This window comes from Micropterus dolomieu, linkage group LG05 (genome assembly GCF_021292245.1).
Source record: "Micropterus dolomieu isolate WLL.071019.BEF.003 ecotype Adirondacks linkage group LG05, ASM2129224v1, whole genome shotgun sequence".
Classification (NCBI taxonomy): domain Eukaryota; kingdom Metazoa; phylum Chordata; class Actinopteri; order Centrarchiformes; family Centrarchidae; genus Micropterus; species Micropterus dolomieu.
In genome coordinates this window covers 11,572,880-11,597,057 of record NC_060154.1, presented here as the reverse complement: position 1 = coordinate 11,597,057, position 24,178 = coordinate 11,572,880, and the positions used below count along the sequence as shown (strand labels likewise).

The following is a 24,178-nucleotide window of genomic DNA, read 5'->3' as shown; positions in this document are numbered from 1 at the left end:
CTTAACTTTTGTAGCCTACAGCTCTGTCCTATACCCCGACTGTACATCCTAATAGTTGGTTGTTATCAAAAGAAAGGGCAGTGGTGACTGTGGAGGCATTGTGGTTAGAAAAGCAAGGGATGCAAACTAGGGTTGGGCGATCTTCTCTATTTGTCTTTATTTTTTTCCCCCCCTCTTCTTTTATATTTTTCTCTATTTTTCTTTAAGTCTAATCATGGCTACTTAAGATCACCAATTAGTGATCCGATCACCAGGAGGCGGTGTTACGTTGCAGCATGCCAGTGAAATGCCATCATGGAAGAAAAAGGCTTATTAGCTTTAAGAGCAGGGCTGGGCGATGTGGCCAAAAATTTTATCATGATAAAAACATTTCATATCATTCAATATTGATAATTATCACAATATATGTCAAATCGTTATTTCTTTCCAGTTTAACTGCTGATTTTTACTCCTGAGTGAAAACTGAAGAAACCAGATGATTAATTATGTGGTTAAACTTTTCTTTATGGTCAGAATGTGATAAACACTTATGCCAAACAGTGGATCACTTAACAAATCTGAGGTAGAACATTCAAAACTATTATGATAAAATCTTTTCAAAAAATATGATTAGTAAATCTTTTTTCAGTCCCTTTCCTTCAAAAAAATAATTCTATATTTTTATAGAAAAATTCAAGGCTAATTTGTCAGTGATTCAAATGAATTAAACCAAATATTTATTATTATTATTATTATTATAATGTACTATTATATTGATATTGGGGAACATTATATTGAGATAATTATCATTATTATTCAATATTGAACAGCAGCTATGTGCAACTTGCTAATCTCGAAAACCCAGCTGTATTGTAAGGTTAACATAGTTATCTGATTGGTTCATAGTAGTGATATAATGAGTGTTTACAACGGGGTATGACGTCAAATTCCTTTGCACAGATCCGTATCACTCCGCGACAAACAGGGTTCGAGTTATAATCTCAGCTTTGTGGGGGTCTCACGCCTCATTTACACCTGGTATTAAAATGCAATCCGATATAGATCGCATTTTACCGGTGGAGATAAATAAATAAATAAATAATCAGAGAGTGTGTGAGAGAGAGAGGCAGAGAGAAATCATTGCTTATTACATGATTCAACATTTCCCTCTCTGTCACACACAAACCCGCACAAACACACAAACAGCAGTCCACTACTTGCCCCAGATGTCTGCCATATTGCAACAAAGTTTAAGTTTCAATAGCCTGTTCAAAAGACTATTGCTCAAGTAGAGACGCAATTCCAATTCAATATTAAATTGTTACAATTTTACACACTGCTGGCCGCTGGCACACAGTAGCAAGCATATTATAAATTCAAGTTACCAAAATCTACTGACGCTAGACAGTGTTTTAGTGGCTGCACAACAAACAGCAACGCACATAGATATAAATAGTTCTAACATTTATAGCCTTTGATGTATGTTGCTTAGCAACCGTCATGCACAAAAGCAGAGATAGCGCGGGTGCATGGGGGTGGCCAACCCAGATCCCACACTGGTTGGGGACCTACTACGTGGACGATGAAGTTTTGCTTGACTGATTATAGTGGACACGAACAAACAACAACGGTATGTAACGATACGCTGTACTGGGAGAATTCAGCAGCTCTTATCAAATGAAACAGTCCCTTCACTCATGGTTTCAATGGTAAACCACCACTACGACAATTACCAACAAACACACTAGATTCTAAGGAGACACGTTTTAATAAACATAAATCATAAACATTTTTATTTCAAACAAATGGCAAACTTAGCACATTTTAACAAAACTCCTTCACCCTCATGCATCATGGGAATTATGAGGGAGGGGCGTAGGCTGCATGTGCGCGGCAGTTTATTTACGGCGTCAACTTCCACTGGAAGCCTCTTAGGAGCATTTCTGCAGCGAAGCGCGTAGCCTGCCCCACGTTAATGACTTGTTTTTAATTGTCCTTTTTGTGCTTCTACTACATTCTTCAAAGCTCTCGTTTCTTGTCTTCACGGGTGCGTCTAGCAACTACCACAGGGAGCATTTCAGATTAAGAGTGTTTTACCTGCCGGACTTTGCCGACATGTTCAGATTTTGTTGATTTGGTGATTAGTGCTTGCTTTTTGTGCTTCTACTATGGCTACGTAGCAAAATCTTTTTTGTCTGATTTAACTGCGTTTATTGTTGATATACAGTCAGAAGTCTGTAACGGGTATTTTATTTTTAAAAATTGACCGTTTTTCTGCCGTTTCTGTGTCTGACTTCCTGCCTGGTTCATCTGTGCTGTGCTGCTTGACGCTAGGACGCGTCCTGGACACACTAAGCACAAACATTTAGTAGAAAGGCTGCTCCGGCAGCAGCAAAGCAGACAGACTCTGTGGACTTTCGGAGTGAGTCTGGGGTCATGTAAACTTGGTTAATATGTCTTTGTAGCAGGTGAGCCTACAATGAAGCTCCACCCCCGGTCATGTGCTATGTAGCCTCCCTGCAGCCTGGTGCGACTACTTTTTGTATTCATAAAGAAATGTCTGTTAATGAAATAAAGTCAAAATGTAGTGCGTCTGTTAGCCTACTTTCTGTTTTGCCATACTTGGTAACTGTTTACAGTTAAGGGGGTCAAACAACTGTAACTTAACTGTGATATAATAAGCATATACCACGGCACGTCATCAGCTATTGCTTAATTATTAGCTAGGCACCTTACATGCTTGCTTATAACTTATAGGTCTCCAACACTGACAGCGTTGTTAAGAAAATATATAGAGTAACTTCTTAGCGTTAATTTGACACAAGGCTCCGTTTCCATTTGTGAGAGAGAGGGAGGAAGCAAGCGGAGCAGCTGAGCGAATCTATGCCCTGCGGGAAACTCAAATTTTACTCTTAATTAATAGTAGCCTATATAGCGGTCAGCATTGATATTGTGGCATCATGTCACCACAAATATATATATCAGTGAATGGGAAACACTGTAGTGTGGTGCAGATACTACAGACTTTTGTTATCTTAGTTCTGATAGTGAGTTAGTTCAAATTTGAGACACAAAAGGCAATATGAAAAGTCCTATCTGTAATGATTCAAAGGTCATATTAACAGGGTTTCGCCGCCGTTAGGTTTAGGAGGTAAGGCCCAAAACAACTTGGGTGCTGTGCCATAAACGTAAAAATCACTGTAGAGAGAGGGTGTGAACTAAAACTAAATAATTTTTCCAAAATCGTTTGGTTTTGGTCCCTCCGCAGACAAATTCTTCAGCAAGTTTAGCCCTTAGCTTTATGGTTGTTGTTTATTCATTATCTGCTCTAGCTTGTCCAACTGTTTGTTCACAGATATGGTAAAAATAATGGTCCCAAATGATGTGAAATTGCATATTTGTCATTGGAAAAAGTAAAATTTTACCTTCAGAGGAACCAACTGTGTTTCCACCACAGGGTCTTTATTTTACCCCCAAAACAGTCCCTGCACGAGGGGGTAGTACTTTCCAAAAGTAGGCTACCTTGGGGTGATGGGGCTTGCCTCGCAGTGAATTTCTGAATGGTGAGTAGAGGCTACTCACTTAAAGTTGAGCATTTCGGGTGTTTTGCTACTACTGCTCATCTGTTTTTCACCGTTGTTTGTAAACCAATAAATCACAATCAACAGTCAAATAGCACATACGAGTCTCACCAATGTCGGCCTGAGATCGTACGTCGGTATTATATTTATAGCTCAGAAATATGCATGCAGCGGTGTGTTCACAGCCAACAGCTGATGGAGTTAAGCTAAATACTAGGGCCGGAGTTGTTGTTTTCATTTTTTTTATCAATCGGTCTCCTCCTCTCCAAAACAAACAGACCAGCTGATTACAACAGATAATAAAGCACGTTAAAAATCACTCCGACGCTCAGAAGGACACAGACTGCATCCAGCTGATCTGCAGCTCTTGTCGGATGTAAATGTTTTAATGACCTTCCAAACTGTTGCGATTTTAAGTTTGTTTCTTTCTCTGTGCTGGAGTTCATTTAAGAACTTGATGGCTTTTTCCAGTTTGTTATTAAATTTGTAACAAACTTTAATAGTGTGTCTCTTCATCATAGTCCCACACAAAAAATTATATTTTTAGTGGTCAAGGATATAGTTTTTCCATTATATTCCAATCAAATCTAATGTCATACAATATACATTTTGCACATGGATCGTGGTTACTAAATAATGATGCCTGTCCATCGCTTTTTATGGCATATACATCAGCTTGTTAATTTGCCTAATCATCGCAGGTCTTTACACATTTCCACCCCCCTCCTATTATTGATCCTACTGAAGATTAGTGCTTGCTTACTGTGTGAATGGCCATTGCAGCTGCAGCAGCCCTGAGACTTTGACCAACCAGTGACACTAAGGCCCCATCCACACTACTCCGTTTTTGTTTAAAAGCCGAGTTTTAAAACGAGTACGATCTCCGTCCACACCAGGTTTTAGCTACATTTCAGAGTTGATCTCCGTCTATATTAAAACGCACATGTAGTGGCCGTTCACATAGGTACACTGGGCATGCGCATGTCCGTGTAAGCATGACACAGATGATCTATTCAAGCAGCTGTGGCAGACTGGGAGTCGTCGCAAAGTAAACAGTGACATGCACAGTACAAGCGTAAGCAGATAAGTCTTTTGCAAATCAGTAGCATCCTGTTTCTGCTTTGCCCAATCAGAGGGCCAAGCGTGAGCGTCTGCGTCTTTGTTTCTAAAGTCCTCCATTTTTGCCCATCCGCACTAAAACGCTATCTGAAGTTTTAAAACAAAAAACGGGGTTGGCAGCGTTTTCAAACTTCTCAGTTTTAGGTCTTTGTTTTCGCTGTTTTAGTCTGGACGAAAGGTGTAAAGGTAGCAAAAGGTCTCCATTTTAAAACCAAAACGCAGATGGATGGGGCCTTAGTACAGCAAACTCCACGCGATAGCTCCAGGGCCATTACAGCATTGACTTGAGAGTCACCAATCAGTGAGGCCAGGCCCACCCCCAGAAACACGCTTTTCACTGAACGCTAAATTAATACATATCCCCGAGTGCAGGATGAGTCATCAACATTTTCTTATTGTTTTTCAGAAAATGACAAACTCAAGACAACTGTTTTGTCATTGTTACTGGCACATATAACAACAGTTAAACAACTAATCTGATTTCATGGGGAATTTAAGCCCACCAGGTAAAAATGTTAATTGAATTTCAAAAGAAACAACATTTCTAATTCTAGTAATGTAACAAAAAAGTATGTCTTATTCAAACTACTAACCACAATTTTGACAACAAATTACAAAGTACTTATCAAAAACATGAGTAGAAAGATGCACAAATGCTATCTTCTGAGGGTATCAAAATCAAAAAGTTTTTTTTGCAAATTCTTCTGGGATCAGCAGGCACGTGTCACACATGTGCTTCATTAAGTCACTATCAACGAATCTGACTGGCTTACAATAAAAAGTGTAATTTATATAAAAAGCAGCTTCATTTGGAATAAACATCACACGGCAGAAAATTAAGATGTTTTTTGAAAATCTGACTCAGAAGATGCAAGTGGGCTTTTTATTTTATAGACTTAACGATTAATTGTAAAGATAATTGACAGATAAATTGAAAACTGCACTGTTAGTTGTAGCCATACTAGATTTACATTTATCTACATTTACAGCTGAGGACTGCGGCTTACTTTTGCTAGCCTTCAACAGTTATAGCCTTCTGTGACATTACAGAGTTGTTGTTTTCTTTTAGCTTGAAATAATTCCATACTTTGGACACTTTCTTCTTCGTCCTTCACGGTTTTCTCCCTCTTCCTCCACATTGCAAACAGCACCATCATAATCACATCGTGTTCACACAGCGCAACAGTGCACTACATAGTTTTATGGATTAAACGAAGCATCGATGCAAAGAATTTGCGTTGATGCCTTTTAGTAATCAAATTAATCAGTTTAATCAATGAATCGTTTCCACCTTAAATCCCACCTTTAAGACCCATCTCAAACAATGGCTTAAGACTAACCAGAACTGTGAGATGCTGCACAACAAATTCTGTTCTTTTCTACTTGTGTAATGTATATTTGTATTTTGTCGCTTGAAATGTTTGTTTTTGTTAACTGTATGGGGAATAGAGATATAAATTAGTTTTCTTGCTAAACTCATCTAAATCTGACATTGGCACATTCACAGGTGCCCCACATAAAAAAAAATTCTCTCAATGCAATAAATACACCACCTTCAGTGTTTCATCACACTTGATAGTCTTAGGATGGACGTGTGAGAAAATAGTAACCCACTTCCCATCTGCATTTTCTCTGCAACACTTGTGGTTTGGATAGTGTCAAAATGTTATTTTGGCTTAAACTAAATTAACACACACACACACACACACACACACTAAAAAATGCATTGCAGCTTCTCACGCACAACTTCATTCACACATCTGCCACCCACAATGTTAAAACAGCATTATCTGTAAATATGACGTTTCTTATTTGTATTGAGTTCCGGGGTCATTCATATGTTCCCAGGGTCCTGTATTCCTCGGTTCTAGGGTTAGGCAGTTGGATCCATGGAACATAGATAGCCTAAGCATAGATCCCGTAAGTTCCTACAACAAGGAAAACTGAAACTAAATTCAACAAGTCATTTGCATTAAGCCCAAACAGCCTGTGGCCTGCAATACAGGAAACATGTTGTGAGCTTAAAACGACAGTCAGGTTTCTTCTTTTGAGAGAAGTATGTTTTGCTGTATTGAATACAAGACATATGTAATTAAATCCCACTCAATACGGTTTCCTGCTCAGTGACAGAGAAATGCACGTCCTCCTCAATAACTGGCTGCTCATGAACCGGCCCAACTAACAATTTACTCGTTTTACGATCGTGATTAACAGTCACTCATTTAAAAATGTGTAACGTTATCTCTTTTAAACTGACCTATTCAGAGGGCCACATGACCCCCAGCTGTCTAACCACAACAAAAAGGGGCCTACACAGCCCCTTTAACTCCATCCGGGCCTTAAACTTGTACTGCAGCTCCCTGTCCTCCCTAATAAGTATTAATATGCTAAGTAATACTCACAAACTGTATTTATTGCCCTGATAGTTAATTCATAGCTCTGGCTTGGTAAGAGTAAAACGACGCTGCTCTGTTTAAAGGAGCTGGTATTACAGGCTGCTGCTAAGGGCGACGATGGCTCTGCACAACTAACATTAACTGTTAGCATTTTAACTCAAATGACAGCGAACAAAAAACTGCAGCTGAAGCGCCTCAAGATGAGTAAATTGTAGAATTCACTTTAGCCTTCAATGGGATCTGGCAGGTGTACATATACGCAAAACCACTAGTTATATTTAAACAGAACTACACTTCACCGTGCCTTAACGTTTATGCATTCATAGCTAACGCTGGCTAGCTTCTAGCTAGCTACTTCCATATCTGCATTTAGAAAAAATAAAAACACCGCGACGACAGACACACCACACATCACAATTACACGAGAATACGGTCTTCGCGATTGAGAAAAACGAATCCCGTTTGAGAAATATTACCTCCTGCTGCAAAGTATTGTCCTCTCCCTGTTTTCTTTAATCGATTTGGTTTCGTTTGGTATAATTCCCTGGATCGATTCTCCTCTAGCATTAGCTAGCCGAAGCTACTCGGAGTCACGCCCACATCAAAACTCCCGTCTCGCGATTGGTTGAATAATCTGGATGATTTCATTCTTGCTCACAAAACCAACGATGTGGCTGGTTTACTCGGTTATAGACACACTAATAAACCAATGGAAATATGCGTTCACTTCCACTCGTCCCCAGTGTTCCTACTTACCCGACGTGCATGCAACGCACGTAGACGCTACTGGTCTCGCTAAAGGAGTCTGTGCTCCGTTGGCCATTTCAAAAATTTATATACTATTACTACAAGTAAACACATTTTAACTAATTTTCTCACGATCCCCGTGTGAGTTCAAGTTATAAATAAAATCCAGATCATCATGTTAAAATACATGACATGATCCTGTTTGATTTCTCAGTGAGGTTCTACCTCAAGAGTCAGTGTAAGTAGTTTAAAACCAAATTCTGAATTTGAAATCTATCATTGGATAATTGGTCTTTTTTCCTTGTCAGAAAAGGTATAACCAGTTAATTACTTAATTCAAGGTCATGGCTAGAACTTTCAAGACACAATACAAAGTCACCCAAAAAAAACCCCAACAAAATTCCACATTTTGACTTTTATTGAACAACACGGAAACTGTATTGACACATTTTTGCACCAAACGTGTGCAAGAAATTCTAAAACTACATATCAAAACTAAAATTGACTAAAAAAAAAAAATTATACAATTTCAGAAAATATACATCTCCCAGTCTATGCAAATCTTTGTTTCTCCATCAAAACTCAAAAGTGCTGGCATGTGGGTGGATATTGTCACACACACTGCTGTTGAAATTCAACACCAAATAATCATGTGAAAAGTGAGTAACGGCAAAAGTAGTAAATAACAAAATTCAGATAACTTAATTGATTCAATATTTGATTTCAGGAGCAGTGTATGGAAATTCCTTAATGTTTCAACTTGATGCAAGCATTTTCGGTTTTTAAAATGGAGGTCAGGTAATTACAATTGACCACAGGAGACACAAATCTGACTGAACAGCCTCACCATAGATGGCAGTAATAGATTTTTTTAAAAAATTAAGATTTTAGCAAAAAATACAAATAAATTTTCTAGACTCAATTAGGTTTTTGTGCCAGGGACAATGTCTAAAGGGCTAAATAGATGAGTTCTACATTACACTCTTGGTTAAGCACTTGCATTTCTTTGGACTTAATCAAATTGACCCTTTTCAAAACAGGAGGAATCCAAATCTACACTGCAGAATATAACAGAACAGAATATAAGAATCTCTCTCCTTTTGCTTTCAAGGTTTTCTCAAATTCATATTAACTTTTTAAACCAACCTTTACAAACTTCGTTTACAAATATAAAATTACTGTGTGAAAAAATTAAAAAAAAAAAAAAAAAGGAACCAAATACACAAGTTAAATCCAGCCACATTTGATGACATCGCTCCCCGACAAGACACTCTTCCTCCCCCCCCCCTCCCTTTGTTCATTTGTCATGTAAGTGCAATTTTAATAATCTGATCATGCCAGGACAAACAGGACGTGTCACATTTGTAAGTCTGTCAAGACAATATACTGATAGCCTGTTTTGTCTAGTTTGTCAATAAATTTCAGAATAGGAAGTCAAGCTGCATTGTATTCGTCAACACTAAGACAAACATGGGAGTGGGAGATTAAAAACAATACAGTACAGTGAAAAACAGAGCTACAGGAGACGCATAAGAGCATTCCAGGTGAGATGTGAATATAGACCAATTAATATCCGACTGCATGATCAGATCCTTTTTAAAAATTGCACCAAAATGAAGACCAAACACAGCCAAACTAACGGCAGACCAGAAAAGATTGAGATTCTCATAGTCTTGTACGAAAAAAAAACAAACAAAACACAAACACTTGGGCATAAAGGCTAAAACACTTTTGACTTAACGTTCTCTTAAAGAGTGCTAAAGATGGAGGGATTTAGTTCAAAGTTAAACATTTTACATTGTGGATAACATTAGCATTAGTTAATGGAACAAACGAAACGCTGAGTGTAAAATCACAGCTGAAGATATTAACGGCATAATGGTACAGTTACAAAGGAATTTTCAATTTATCATTAACTACACATCATGGCAGATCAGGGTGAAAAATTGTAGCATTGAAGTCCACAAAAATTGCAGTTTTATAAATCATAAAAAATATATTAAGAGAAAGTGATTCTTTATTGCCTCTACTGAAAATTCCCCTTACAGTTTACATGGCATTTCCTCATGGGTTCAGTAGGCAGAACCAATGATCATCGCCCATTGCTGTACCCCGGGAAAAACTGATTTAGAATGTCTTGCAGGGATTTGTTGACTGTCATGGAGTAGTTTTTGCCCAGGTCGTGCCTGCAGGCCGGGCAGGTGTACACGTCCGCTTTGAAGGACCGCTGAAGGCATTCCTGGAGTCCAAAAAAAAAAAAAAAACAACAAAAAAAAAACACAAACAGACAGCTTTCAAGGGTCCACTTGGTTTTCCATATAAAAATTCACTGTTCAACAGATCATTTTTATTATTGTTAGATACCATTTAATGATATTTAGTGATTTTAGGATTAATTTTGTTGTGACCATTTTTCTCTAGCTAGTGGTTTCCTGCATTCGCCAGAATGCCATTTGACAGTTCCATTGTTTTGTTGGAGGCAGGTGTAAGGTATGCTGATGGACCAAATGCTACTACAGCTGCCATGCTGTTTAAGAACATTCTAAGCACAACAAAAGGCATCTCTTTAGTCATACATCCCTCTACTACTGTGTTTGAAGAGGTATGATTGAGTAACTGCATATGTTAACTTCATATTCAAAAGTAAATGTATCCAAGTAAATGTGAAAGCTTACCTATTCAAGTGCAGTGTATTGCAACAGTAGTCTAACCATGGATTCTTGTTTATCACTCTTTGCACCTGCTACTAAGTTGTAACTATCAAATTAAAAAACTTTTCATAGTTTACAGAGTCCGTCAGGATCTCAAAATCTAGGACAATGATGTTTCTTACCCTACAGACATTGTGTTGGCACTCTGTGGTGATGGGCTGATAGACCACTTCTTGGCAGCAAATACAGAGGAAAACTTCCTCAACTTTGTTCAAGAATTTCTGCAGAAGAAAAAAACAAAAAGACAACATGTTTATCAATTGCAAAAATTAACAAACTGTTGCTCTGAATCAAAATACACATCTGAAGTAGCAGCAAAATCCAGCACTGACAAAGCTCCATCCAACTGTCAAACGAAACTTTCATACTAGCTACTTTTAGTTATGCAATACATCCACTGTAAGCACAGAAATGTCAATAGAACAGCGCAAGAGCACTGTTGCAATTTCTACTTTAGTTTGTTGCCAAGACCATGCGACGCTAGTTCACTTGAAAATCACACCAATGTGATGTAATAAGTGTTTGCTTGTAAAAACTTATTCCGCGGCTCCTATTCTCTCATTAATCATTTTCAAATCCAAATTGTGATTTAAAAGAAGGCGATCACAGTTATACAGCTCATCTGACCCGTTTTAAAACACTCATGCAGTTACAAATTCATTCCATTGTCGTCCTTGTGTGACAGACCTGCTCGCCAATCACAAGCGCCATGCTTCTCCTGTTATGGTCCTACTTACCCATCAGAGCGGGCGCAGGGTGTGTACAATTTACAACAGCAAACAAAACCAGACATGGGACAATGGCATCGTCGAATAGACAGGAAACGGTTGTGCCACGGTTTTGTCCAACATCAACTCACAGTTCAGTGTTTCAGCAGCAGAGCGTTTAGCCTGTCCTGGTTGTTGGCGTGTTTTTTTGCGCTTCAACTACAGATTTCCCACATGGAGCATTTCAGAATAAGAGCGTTTTGCCTGCCTGATTTTGCTGACTTGTTCAGATTTTGTTGATTTGTTCAGCTGTCCTTGATTTGTGTGCTTTAGTATGGTTAAGTCACTACACAGTTTAATTGTTTCTTTTGTCTGTTTTAACTGTGTTTATTGTTGATATACAATCAGGAGTCTGCACAGGGTATTTTATTTTTAAAGTCGACCGGATTCTCTTTGCCGTTCGGTGTAGGGCTGCCATTTTAAGCAGTACAGAACAGATGAACCAGGCAGGAAGTCAGACGCAGAACGGCATAGAGCAGGGGTCAGCAAATAAGTCTGGCATCGGGCCAAATTTTTCCTCAAGCCATTACATGGCGGGCCAGAATAAAGTCAAATTATTTTAACTCCTTGTATACTCGTGTGTAGGTTTAACTCAGTCTGTACTGTTTGGGACTCTGTTAAGAAGGTTGTAAGATCGATTCCTAATAACTGGATTTTTTCCCCCCTCCCTTATTAAACAAATTGATTACGAGAACAATTTTGCACAAGCTCACAATAAACCATTTACTTTTAATGGACACAAGTAATATATATTTTATACTTGAATAACCCCCCCACCCTTATTTTGAAAACCGGATATTGTCACATGTATCCTTACAATAAATTCATCAAGTCCAACCCAATTTGATTAAAAATGTTCTATGTGGTTCTCATATCGTGTAACATGAAGATTTCATGGCCTCTTCAGGTACGACTCTCATACTGCAACACGTCTTTGTAAAGAGAGAAAATGACAGGTAGGGCTGCACGATTTGGAGAAAGTCATATTGCGATTTGATTATAATGGAACAAATGGTACTCTGAGTCTACAAGGAATACTGACATTTTGAAATGTATATGAGCATAATGTTTAGTTGATAGTATACTATACAACATTCATTATAATTTCATATAATAGTATACTATTTTACCACTAGTCATATTAAATCCAGTTACAGCCGTTTCATTTCTGTGCGTTGTTTTTTTAATCCATGTGCAAGCAAAATGCTCTACATTAGTCTCTAATTTGTTAATGCTCAGTGGCAACTTGTCAATAATCATATTGTTCAACATTTAATGATTTGCTGTAGCATGTCAAACTTTTTTAAATGTCCTGCCCCATCCAGGCTGTGATTGGTCGGTTGACGAAAAGTGATTGCAAGCACGTTGACTCTGAACAGTTTAACATGTTGAACAACAAAAGGCACCGATACGGCCAACATAAGTTGACCAGTGAGCCAAAGCCAAACCTTCCTTATCTTATCCCAGTTTTCTTCTGGTCTGACTGCTTCAGCTGCTGCAGACGTCTGTCATAGAGCAACCAGAACGCCGGCATTTCTCTCAATGTTACTGAGACACTGCTCAAATATCCGCCGCCCCCCACCCCCCCATTGCACGTAGGCTTATCTGTTTTTAGGGGCACATACGAGATCCCGGTGTGGGCAGAGATAATGAACAAACTGCAATGCACACACAGAGAAGACTTTTGTTTTATTAAATCGCACACTTTTTGCGGTTATGTAAATGGCACATGACGACATTGCGATTAGATTTGTGCAGCCCTAATGACAGGATAAAGTCAATAACCTGACCCTCAGCTCACACTGGTCTGTTTCAGTTACTGTAATGGCTTGAATATGTGTGCACTCCAAATTTAAGTGTGGCTAGCTTAATCGCCTTCTCAGAAACAAATGATGGAAACATTCAAAAGCGGGTCAGACTTCTTGTTGTCTTTTCTAAAGAAGTCAGCCACAGATGGTGTGGATGTGCTAAGAGACAGTTCAGCAGAACAGTCTGCACACAGTGATTTTTGCATTTTCTCTGACACTTTAAAATGCTTCATCACTGCCGATATTTCAGTGCAATTGTGAAAAGAAAAGTGCTTTTCCAGCCATTTACAGCTGATTAATTTCAGTGGCAGAACCCCCCCATTCCCCCAAACATCAGCTTAAGCATTTAAATCATTCTCACCGGCCCAAGTGATAGTGACTCCATGGCTTCATCCCAGAGCTTCTGGTTTGGCTTGTCATTCTTGATGAGGGATTTCTGCTCCTTGGTAAGCTTGTACACTTCTACCTTTATTTTCTTAGGACTCTTGGTTGGTGAGGTCTTGGAAGAATCTGACAAAAAGGAATGTTAAATTCATTAAGGAGTATATAAAAAGGGGGCTGATTGTGTAGAAACCTAGACAGACATTTTGAAAAATATATTTGCCGCTGGCAATACCACATGTTCCCGCCACACACAGAGCTTACCACTGCCCTGAGATTTTCTCTTCCTCTTTGCCTTGCTGGGTGTCGACACCTCTTCCTCCACTTCATTTTTGTTCTCTTTCTCTTTCTGATAACCAGCAGGGTACTGGAACAAGATAGAGTTCATTTAACCAGACGTTATGCTGCTTTTAGCATTCAAAGCACAGTTAACGTTTGCATGCTTAACATGTCTTTAAGCAGGTTGACATGGATCTTAAAACTTAATTCAAATGTTAGAATATTCTAACTGCAACATGCTAAATGTGATTTGAAGTCCAACATTAGTGCATTTGGAAAAAAATAAATAAATAAGACATCAATAAACCTCTGCTAGCATTCTCTCATTTGTTTTACACCTTTGAGATATTTTTATATCTGGAGTTCAGGATAAAGGCAATGGTTTTCATTCATCCCCCCCCCCCACACACACAGACACTTCATGCTAATATATTTCATTAAAAGTTAGTTTTGGTACAAAACACCTCATGGCATAATGTAGTCTGAATGATCATCTCTACCTGCATGGTAAGACCGAGCTTCTTGATGCGGTCTTTGCCATCTCTGGTCCATGGGGCTGGCTCATCATCATCACGCTTCAGCAGATACCGCCAAACCAAGAAGCCTGACTTGCCCTTGGCTGGCCAGTACTTCACCACCTGAGGGATGTCAATGTAACAAAGTATAACTACAAATACAGGTTCAAAGTTACAAGATCTATAATCAAACTACTCATTATTACTAGAGGTAGTTGTGGTCTCTTACTGGTAATTCAGGTATGATGATGGCTAACCAACAGATTCTATTTATTCATTTTAGCAAATATTTGCAGTTGAGTTTATCAACTTAATGAGTAACTTGTCACACCCCGTGATCAACAGTTGGCATAACTGCTTTGTGAATCGGCTAGTTTATACAGTGTTCGCTCATACCTTATATATGCCATCATATCTGTTTCCTTCCTCAGGGCTGAATTTACTGTGCTTACGACCCTTGCAGCTGCGCACAACTCTAACTGGCTTGCCTTCCTTCCAGTTCTTGGCCTCAGCTCCGTTTTTGTCGTTGACAGGGATGTTGCAGTTGAGAGCCAGAGCCCTAGTGAGAACAAATGAGCAAACAAGGTAATTATCCAAAATAACATTTCTGAAATCCAGTTGATTACAAGGTAGTTATAGCATGTTATGTCCTTTAGCATCCTACCGGTTCATGTGGGTAAGTGTCTGATCACATGATTGCTCAGCAGTCCTCTTGTTTCCAGAAAGATCTCGCCCTCCAGAGCCAGTGTAAGTGAACTCATTACCATCATCCTACAATTTAAGACAAAATATTACACACATTAGCAATCCGCTGAACACACCCTTCTCTGTAGTTTTAAACTCTTGATTATGTTAATAGAAAGATGGATTTCATATCATAATGAGACACTTTTTCTAGTAACATTAACAGTTTTTTTACTTCTGTTGCTCTTCCGGAAGTTTCTTTCCTCCCCGCCGCCCCCCTGTGAAAGGGTTTTTTTGGAAGTAGTTTTTCCCGTATAGGGTCTAAGGATAGAGGGTGTCTAACGCTGTACAGATTGTAAAGCCCTTGAGGCACATTTGAGGTTTGTGATACTGGGCTATATAAATAAACTTACCTTATTTAAACCTCATTAATAGTCATCACCACCTCATTCTACTACTATTTAAGAAAAAAGAAAAGAAAAGATACTGCATACCACATCATCCTCATAGCCTCCTGCCAGAACCAGAGAGTAGGCACCGTCATTGCTCCTGCCGTGAATACCAGCTACATGTGGCCTGTGGACTCCAGATTCACTGACCTAGAAAGGCCAAAGAATTGGAACATTAATGCTACTCACTGGAACAAATGACCACAAAACCTTTGTATTGTTTATGGGTTTGCAGTCCCCACTATGAGTATTAATTCAACTCTCCAGTTGCATAGACTGACCTGCACTCGGAACTTCCACAGGGAGCCGACGGGGATGCCTGGAATTGGACCGTAGTGGTTGGACGGGACGATGGTGCACTGCTTGGTTCGACCAACACAGGCCATACCCTAGAGGGGAGGAGTAAATTATTTTTATTTGGTGTTCAATACCAAGTATAGTAACGTAGCTAGCTGTCTACAACTGAGCATGTACGTCTTTTTCACAACATAAAGTACATACATACTTTAACCTGTGCTGATTTGTATCCATCTTTTCCAAAAATCACCTTGGCAGACAATATGGTTTTGATTCTTATCATTGCTAAAATTTAACGATTAACGTTTATATTTTTAAATTGCGATAGTTATGTGGGGTAACTGGGCCCCATGCCTAGTGACTTATCCAAATCATAATTTTAAAATATCTAAAGATCAGAATATATCTTTTGCACCTCTCAATAAAATTCATTGTCTGGCAGCACTGTGTCAGCACTCACCTTGCCCCAGTCCCTCTGGCTGGAGGAGCTGGCTGAAGCCATCTTAGATTTCTTCTTGCTCTCCTTCAGCTTCTCTCCGGCCAACACAACCTCACTGGCGTCATTACGGCAACCTGGGCAATACCTGAGACAGAATGACATGTAGAGTAAAAGTCAAGTCAAACATAACATTAACACAAGAGGATCACAAGGATGGCCTGGAATCTTTGTGTTTGGCCTGTGGGCTGGTGTGTAACAAAACAGGCTCATGTTCAGTGTTTTGACAAACAGCTGACACTTCATGCCTTAACTAAGCACAAAACAGAGCTACAAATCAAACTTTCAGGCACTTTAAAAGACATTCTTGGCTTAATAAAGAGAAACGGCATCATTCAGGCCTATACTGAGAACACTGCAAAAAAACCCAGGTCACAACTGCCATAACAATTAAAAGGTCACTCTTTATATACACCAACATATGGCTGGTAATTTCCTAACTTTATATTCAAACAAATGTCAGTGTAATGAAGGATGTATTTAATAAATTGTGTGGGTCTGCATCTGATCCTACTGACCAGTCCTCATCTTCTGGGATAGAGGTGAGCGGAGGGTTCAGGCAGTAAGTGTGAAAGGCCATGTCGCATTCATCACACAGCAACTGTTTGTCAGGATCCTGCTTGATGCCACATACATGGCAGTTACACCACTGACAGTTTTTTTTGGGATCATCTTTACAGTGCTTGCACTCGGGTCCATTTGATCCTGGAGAAGACAGATTTCATTATATTATATATTCTATTGCATTATACAGCATTTCCAGTAGATGGGGTAAGACATGTGTATCAACTAACATCAACTGTTCACACAGACAAGATTCACAATCAAATTCCTGATGATTCACAAAATAATAGCTACATTATGAATAATTCTAACACACAGCTATACAATTTAAATATTTCATCCTTAAACCTACTTTTTAGTGGACTCTCAGATCCAGCTGGGGCGTCACCCAGAGAACCAGGCTGCTCGATTTTGTAGATTTCGGTCAGGAACATGATCCGGCAGTCATTAAGAGAGTCACCAGCATCACTGCAAACAAAAGCAATATATTGGTACACTCAATGCTTATTTGTGTGAAAAGTTGATAACAGAAAAACACACTTAGCAGGGATAACGTAAAACTGCATAGATAGAAACGCAGCAGCACCTCCTTTTCCTCTAGGCATAGTATAAATGAGATCCAAATCCACAAACACTGGTGGTTAGCAACGGAATTTTTCTACCAGTACATAGTACCATATTCTACAGTGTACCTTAATACCGCAACAGGAAATTTACTTCTGGCACCTGCTATTGTGGTATCTAAAAATCCAACAAACTTTTATATATAGATAACAATAGGACCACGAGATGATGCTCACCTGCCACTGCAGCTGGTTGAGCAGATATTTACACATAGATGACTTATGGCAGTTACCCCTACTCTGTGTGCCACTACAAAATGCAGTAACTAAACCATAATATGCAACAAAGCCTTTACCCTAGGATGATCTTTGCGTAGATCTCTCGCACAGTGCGCGTCTCCCTCTTTCTCTGGATCTCTGCATCGTACCAGTAGCCACGCTCCTTGGGGTCGTCGGGGTTGTAGTTGACCATAACAATCATTCCTGGCTCCAGCTGGTGCCACTGGTACACTGTACGGGCCCGCGGACGAACATCCTTTGCCAACAACTGAATCACCCCATTCTCTGGGTAGCTGTAATGGTAAACGTGATACCATATCAGTTTGCAGTTGAGGGGTAAGCCACACATCACCACAGGCTCTTCCTACACAGTGCTGCCGAACGTATGCAAGTATATTTGAATGACGAAGATCTGGATCACTAGGTTTGAACAACTATGCCACTCAGATGACTGCTCCAACACTAACGCACTTGCAAGCTCAGCAAGACAAGAGCAAACTTCAAGGAAGGCAAAGTCAGAGACGCCACAGAAAACCCAATGCTTAAACTGCTACGGAGATAAACAGAGAGATAGCTATCCAACTTTTCAACTTGTGCAATTCCACAAGGACCGGTCATAAGCTTTTTGTGTGAACCTGCAGGAGGAAGTGATCATTTTACATTAGATTACATAGATGGATTAAAAGCATCTTATTTCAATTCAGCCAATGAAAACAGTCAACTTATACTGCCTAACTGGTGATAGTTTGATGGTCTAAATTAGTGCTGTGTAAAGTATCCTGGCTATTCTGATCAATTTAGAACTTTAACGCTGCATATTAACTACATTGACATTCCATCACTGCAGTGTTGACTGACCATGAGGGTCACTTACTAAACCTAAAATTATCACTTACATCATACAAATATGCCAACTGTGCCAGAAAGGAAGGGGTTTTGTTAACAGAGTCGCAGTTGGTTCTTGAGGAAACAAATGTTAGCACTCAATCTCCTTCCTGTATCTTACAGTAAGTCAGCATAATCCTACAACAACTTATAAATTAATTTTACTGCTTGTGTCATCAATTCTGATGTTCATGATTTCCTTTTATTCTTTAACATTTTCTCTGCTGAAAACCAATTTCTCCTTATGCAACTATAATTCCCGACATACAACCACCGGCAAGCTCTATAATGCAGGTGGTTGACTATTTGTTAAAAAGCCTGCTCTTTTACGTTAATACACCAGTAGTTGGCAAACGTATTGACACAGTGATGTTAGCTGGGCTCAACATAGTTTAATTTTCACAAAAACATAATGACAGCTTTGGAAGACCGGACGCATAACCTAAATATTGATTGATGGTCAAAATCTTGACGACAATTAATAGAAAAAGATTCTTACTCTTCATATTTAACATGGTACAGTATCTCCTCCTGCTGTGCCTCAGCAGCCTCCTCTTTAGGTGTCTTTGTTGTCTTAGTAACATTCACAATCTGGGCCTCAAACCACGCCCCCATGTTCAAGTCCCTTGCATCCACCAGCTCATTGATCTTCAAAAACACACAAGAAAAAGTTAGCTGGATCTATAGAATCATTTTTTTCCAGTGCAGTTTGGTACACCTAACAAATTTCATTAAGTGTTCTTTAAATGTTCCAAAAAACTTCAGATTTCTCAGTTTGTTTATTGCAAAATGGCTTATATGAATATCACAAGTCTATTCAGGCCTTCATATTTACATTTACCAAATTTCAAAAAATGCGGTAAACATATTTTCTACAAGACGTTTGGTGAAGAATTGAGACACATTACTACCTTACTTTATTCATTACTAATACCACTAAATCCCCACTTTTTTGGTAACCAAATACCACCTATCCGGATATTTAATTTCCCTCTTCCCAAAAAAGTAAAAGTAACCTGAAAGCACCAAACAAAGACACTTAACTCCAATTATCAGTTTTAATACACACCTTGTAAAACCCGAACCCTGGATCGGCGAGCTCCAGGGTGTTTGTCTGGGCAGACGTCCCAGCAGTCTGCCCCTCCACCTCGCCGTGAGTTGAGCTTTTGTCAGACTCACTCTGGGTTGAGCCACAACCAGAATCAGAGTCCGAGAGCTCAGCTTCTTTGTCCTTGCTTTTGACGACATCCGCGGGGGCCATCTTCTGCCTGACAAGGAGCTGCACTATGTCGTTTAGGCCGACGTTGTAGTCAAATATGGTATGGCCGTCCTCCATCTGATATAAAGCAAAAATATGACATTGTTAAATAGGACAAAAGCAGCACTTACGCTTTTGTTTCAGTGGTCCTTCATTTTTCTTGTTTGTGTCTATCCACACACTTTACACATAAGGGAAAATTTCTAAACACATACCTTTAATTTAATGCATGTTTTCTATTTTATGTTTTGTAAGAGTTAAATTCTTCACATACAGAAAATCTTACCTGAAATGGAAAAACAGGTCTAGAACCTAACAAAATTACTTCTATTAACCACATTAATGCGGCTGCCTTTTGTAAATGCTAATACTTTGAGAAGCTTTCCGACACGTCTCTGAACAAAAATTCTGCCTTACCTGCTTGCCACGGTAAAACAGCCTTTGTCTCTCTGGCTCCACCTTAAAGAGCTCTGTGATTTTGAGACGCAGCTCATCCACCTTAGTAAGTTTGGAGAGGGAATCCACCCGGTGGGTTTCCTTCCCATCCATTGTGCGCACTTGAATCCACATTGCAGCTGCCCTGTGTGAACAGCCACACCATAACCCATTATACCCACAACAAACATTGCAATTATTTTACAAGATACTGCAAGTAAGCGCAGCAATTAGTGTTGTTTAATGGACCATTTGATCATATTACATCTTCTACTCCAGCAGACAGTGATCAGAAGCTTTTGTTTACTCTATCAACAGCCTGAGCAGCAATAGTCTGTCTTTATTTACTACTCATTTGCATCAAGTCCAACTGAATCAACTGCAAAAAGCTAATAAATGTTTTAAATAAAAGTAATACATGATACATGTATAGATCAAAATGGCATATAGCACACCACTATGGCCTTTGTCTGAGAAGACTTTATGGTTTAGTCTGTGCATCAATCCAAATTTTCTGTTTTTGGCATTTTCTGCTTGAAGCAGCACAGTAGTCTCACTCTTTTCTTTTTATGTGTAATAAAACCTGTCTCATTTCTAATTTCCGATATTAACAAAATTCATGAGATGTATTTGCATACAATATATCATCAAGTGAAATTTGTCAGGTAGCCAACTGCTATTTCTAAGTTTTAAATTAGGAATTTTGAGATTACCATTTTAATTAACTCATTATGCACTGCTGCTTTTACTTATACTTGTGTATGGTGGCACTTTCAAAGAGAAATTTTACTTAACTTGTGTCTGAGTAAAAAAACAAAAAAAAAAAAACAAACACAAAACACACACAGATTCTGAACCTGCAAGTGTGAGTACTAAGGCCATGATCACAATGAGCTGACTAAATTTAAAATGACATTTCCTCCTCCTTTTAGCATTCAATCCACACAAAGCCAACGTTTTAACAGAAAAAGCACTGTGTGGACAAAAGGTCAAAGCATAAACTTCCAGCAAATTCCACCATTTAAGGTTATGCTGGTGTACTTCATGGTCTAAGGAATTAATTGATTTTAGTTTCTCAGTAGCAGAAATATAACCATGCCAGTCCTTGTTCCGTGTATTGTGCTGCTGTCAGTACTGGGCTGTCAATTCAACAGAGTATCAGAAAGGGAGGGAACAAGCTGATTTAAATACAGTGCGGGAAACTGAGCTGCAGGCCACTCCCAGTTCTTTTAAAACCAAGCACACATCCGGACGGGAGGGAGCGCTAGCAAACAATGTGCCTCGCTCTCTGACAATAAAACACGCCGAAATACTACATTATATTTAGTTTGTAATCGGTTATTGGAATACTAAATCGGTAATTTGCCCACATAGTAAGAACAAATCACTGTCTAAGTAGTAAAGGGCGAGCTCGACGGCTGCTAAGCTTTTACTTTTGCGCTCTCAGCTGAGGTCTTGTTCGCCCCGCTGCCTCGAAATAAACACCAGTGAACAAAACATAAGTAGTAACATCAAAAACAAACTACTTCCTCCCGGATTAGATGCGTTATTTCACCGGCACCATTCATTTTTCTTTTTACAAAATGCCGAAATCATGAGCCAATTCATCACAAGCCAATACGGAAAACAAGGAAATAAGCAACCTGTTTAAGGTTAGCGTATTTGTTTTGCTTCACAGGAAACAGTGAAGTGGCAAAGGCAGTTGAAATTTCACCATGTGCCTCACATTATGTATAGCTATACTACAGATAAACAACACAAGATATCAGCTTGCTGTAACGTTAACGTTAGTCAAGTTCCCATCAACGCCTAACAGTTAAGGTACAGAAAACCACGTTACAACTTATTGTTAGAGACCTTTTATGTTAGCAATAAGAAATCAGAGTACACTCAACAGCACGAAAACTGTCCCGGTTTCTAATACAATTCATTCAATTTGAATTTTACAATTGGCTAGCTAGGGAACTTGGTGTAGTAAGTTAAGGTCATGTTAAGTCAAACAGAAACGAGGTAGGACCTGACTTAGCTAACGTTAACAGTAAGCTAGCTACTGAGTAAAGAAATCAATGAGTATAATTTTAAAAGTTATTAAAACATAAGAAAAACACTGCTTTACCTGTTTCTTCGTCCAAGTGAAAACAAGAAATTGACGTTTGAAGGAGTAACACGCACGTTTTCTCCAAATAACTTCTATGTAAGGTTTACACGACCAACTCTATACCTAGTTGGAGATAGATCAATGAGTTATTCTTCAAGACTTTCCCATCCCGCCTGCTCTATTAATTCAGCTTCCCCATTGGCTAATTTTCTCTAAGTAAATCGCGTTCATTGGTTAGCAGGGCTGTCAATCTAGAATGTGACTGGAGCTTAGCCTCAGCGCGCGAAACGACATTCTCGTGGGTGCAGCTTGCCTCCGTATCTTTATCGCGAGATTCTCCAGCGCCCACCGGTAACTCAGAGACAGATGGTCGTTCTGGTAAACAACCTCACTGGTGGTGCTGTTTATCATGTCTGAAGGGTGAATGCGTAATTATTCGGTTTCACAATGAGTTTCTAATCATCCAAATATGTTAAACCTTTACGTGGAGAAGTTGACTTAATAATTATGTTTAATTAATGGTGTGTGTCCCTTCAGTTTGGCGGGAGCTGAAAGTGAATGAGGCCAACTCATTTCAAACTAGAGCACTGAAAATAAGAAGTAGGCGTGTGGTCTGTATTTGGGTACATTGGAGAAAGTGTGTTTATAATGTGTTTGGTTACAGTGCCTCTGTCACTTACCTTAGTTATTTCTCTACTTCTAGTTGTAAAGTGACTACCGGTAAGCTTGGCCCTACCATGGCATCCCCATCTCAAGTCTGTCTTTCAGAGTTTTCCGTCACTCTCTATTATTAACCATCAAGTAAAAGCAATATTTCATAAAAATAATAATTAAACCATATGTAAATTTCCTCTGTTGGGCCAGGATTGTCTTATTGATTTTCTGAGTTCAGCTTTCTACTTGCTGGACACAGCATTTTTTTGCCTGGCAAACACAAATTAAATTCCTAATACCTGGATCTATCTGTAATGCAATTTGCCTTTCATTTGTGTAAGGCTATTTCCTAAGAGAAGTATCACTTTAATTAGAAGTCCTGCCAAAGCAAAACGTGTATTTTTGATTGAATGAATAGCTACAACACAGAATTGTTGAGAAAAGTTCAGTAATAAATATTTATTACCAGAGATTGTATTAAAGAAGTCTAAAATAAAACACTGTGTGGTTGCTACAAAAATAAAAATAAATGTAAATATTGAAAAGTATAGGCTACATCACCTGTGAGAGTTGAAAATGTCTAAAACCCAACTCCTTCACATACAGACTAAAATATTGATGTTATGTAGGATGAGGCCATTGAAACACAAAGGAAAGTTTCAGTTTCTTAAAAAATATTGACCAGGCCTACACAGGAAAAACTTCAAGCAGCTGCAAATCACCATCTGGAAGTTAGGGCTCAAATGAGCACAAAACAACCACACATAAAAACAAGTGTGTTAAAGTGTTAAATGAATGCTATACCCTCAGGCAAGGTGCCCTGACTGCAACATTTCTTCCCCTTTAGGCTTTAATGTGGCATTTGGCACAATCACAACCATTTTGTCCACACCATCTGAGACTACATTTCATGAGAAAATTAACAACTCTGACATCTTAGCCATTATTGCTTTGAAAGTAATCACAAACACCATCTCAGTCTCTTCTCTATACCTAATCACTGTTCCCTAATGGAGGACATAATTTACTACAAAATGCAGAAAACACTGTCCTAATGGAGCAGGAAACACTCTTGGCTGTATGGGAACTGATTTCATTCTTTAAAAATTTTAATTTACCGTAACTATCTTTATTTTTGTTCTAGTCAGTCTGCAGCATCCTTGATAAACTGCAGCAGATGTCTTCCAGTTAAAAGAACATTACAATAATACGTGAATTTAGAAGTTTAGTGTC

The 24,178-nt window shown here is 38.9% G+C and overlaps 2 protein-coding genes across 3 annotated transcripts in view; both read right to left on the bottom strand.

The window, feature by feature from the left end:
• Nucleotides 1-7,707, bottom strand: part of kdm4b (lysine (K)-specific demethylase 4B) — a 67,144-nt gene extending 59,437 nt beyond the window's left edge. Inside the window, exon 1 of one of the 2 annotated variants that reach the window (XM_046049645.1) lies at nt 7,552-7,707. The gene's annotated coding sequence lies outside the window, so the exon portion shown is untranslated. The remainder of the gene's footprint in view (nt 1-7,551) is intronic. The other variant, XM_046049644.1, reaches the window with a different exon arrangement.
• Nucleotides 7,708-8,225: 518 nt separating this feature from the next.
• On the bottom strand, nt 8,226-22,467 carry uhrf1 (ubiquitin-like with PHD and ring finger domains 1). The gene is made up of 17 exons (XM_046050472.1): nt 22,310-22,467; nt 20,176-20,338; nt 19,570-19,836; nt 19,000-19,148; nt 17,693-17,908; nt 17,126-17,241; nt 16,728-16,914; nt 16,174-16,297; nt 15,698-15,805; nt 15,462-15,566; nt 14,948-15,054; nt 14,680-14,842; nt 14,269-14,406; nt 13,754-13,856; nt 13,470-13,618; nt 10,656-10,754; nt 8,226-10,061 (listed from the first exon to the last, which is right to left on the bottom strand). The coding sequence occupies exons 2-17, from the start codon at nt 20,326-20,328 to the stop codon at nt 9,915-9,917; spliced, it is 2,331 nt and encodes a 776-aa protein (XP_045906428.1). The 5' UTR covers nt 20,329-20,338; nt 22,310-22,467; the 3' UTR covers nt 8,226-9,914.
• Nucleotides 22,468-24,178: the final 1,711 nt, after the last annotated feature.

Coding starts and splice junctions, on each gene's coding strand:
- uhrf1 (XM_046050472.1), bottom strand. CDS start 20,328: ATGTGGATTCAAGTGCGCACAATGGATGGGAAGGAAACCCACCGGGTG. Junction 16,298..16,727: donor ATCCCAGAAGATGAGGACTG/GTCAGTAGGATC, acceptor ATTCTGTCTCAG/GTATTGCCCAGGTTGCCGTA. Junction 15,806..16,173: donor GCCAGAGGGACTGGGGCAAG/GTGAGTGCTGAC, acceptor CCTCCCCTCTAG/GGTATGGCCTGTGTTGGTCG.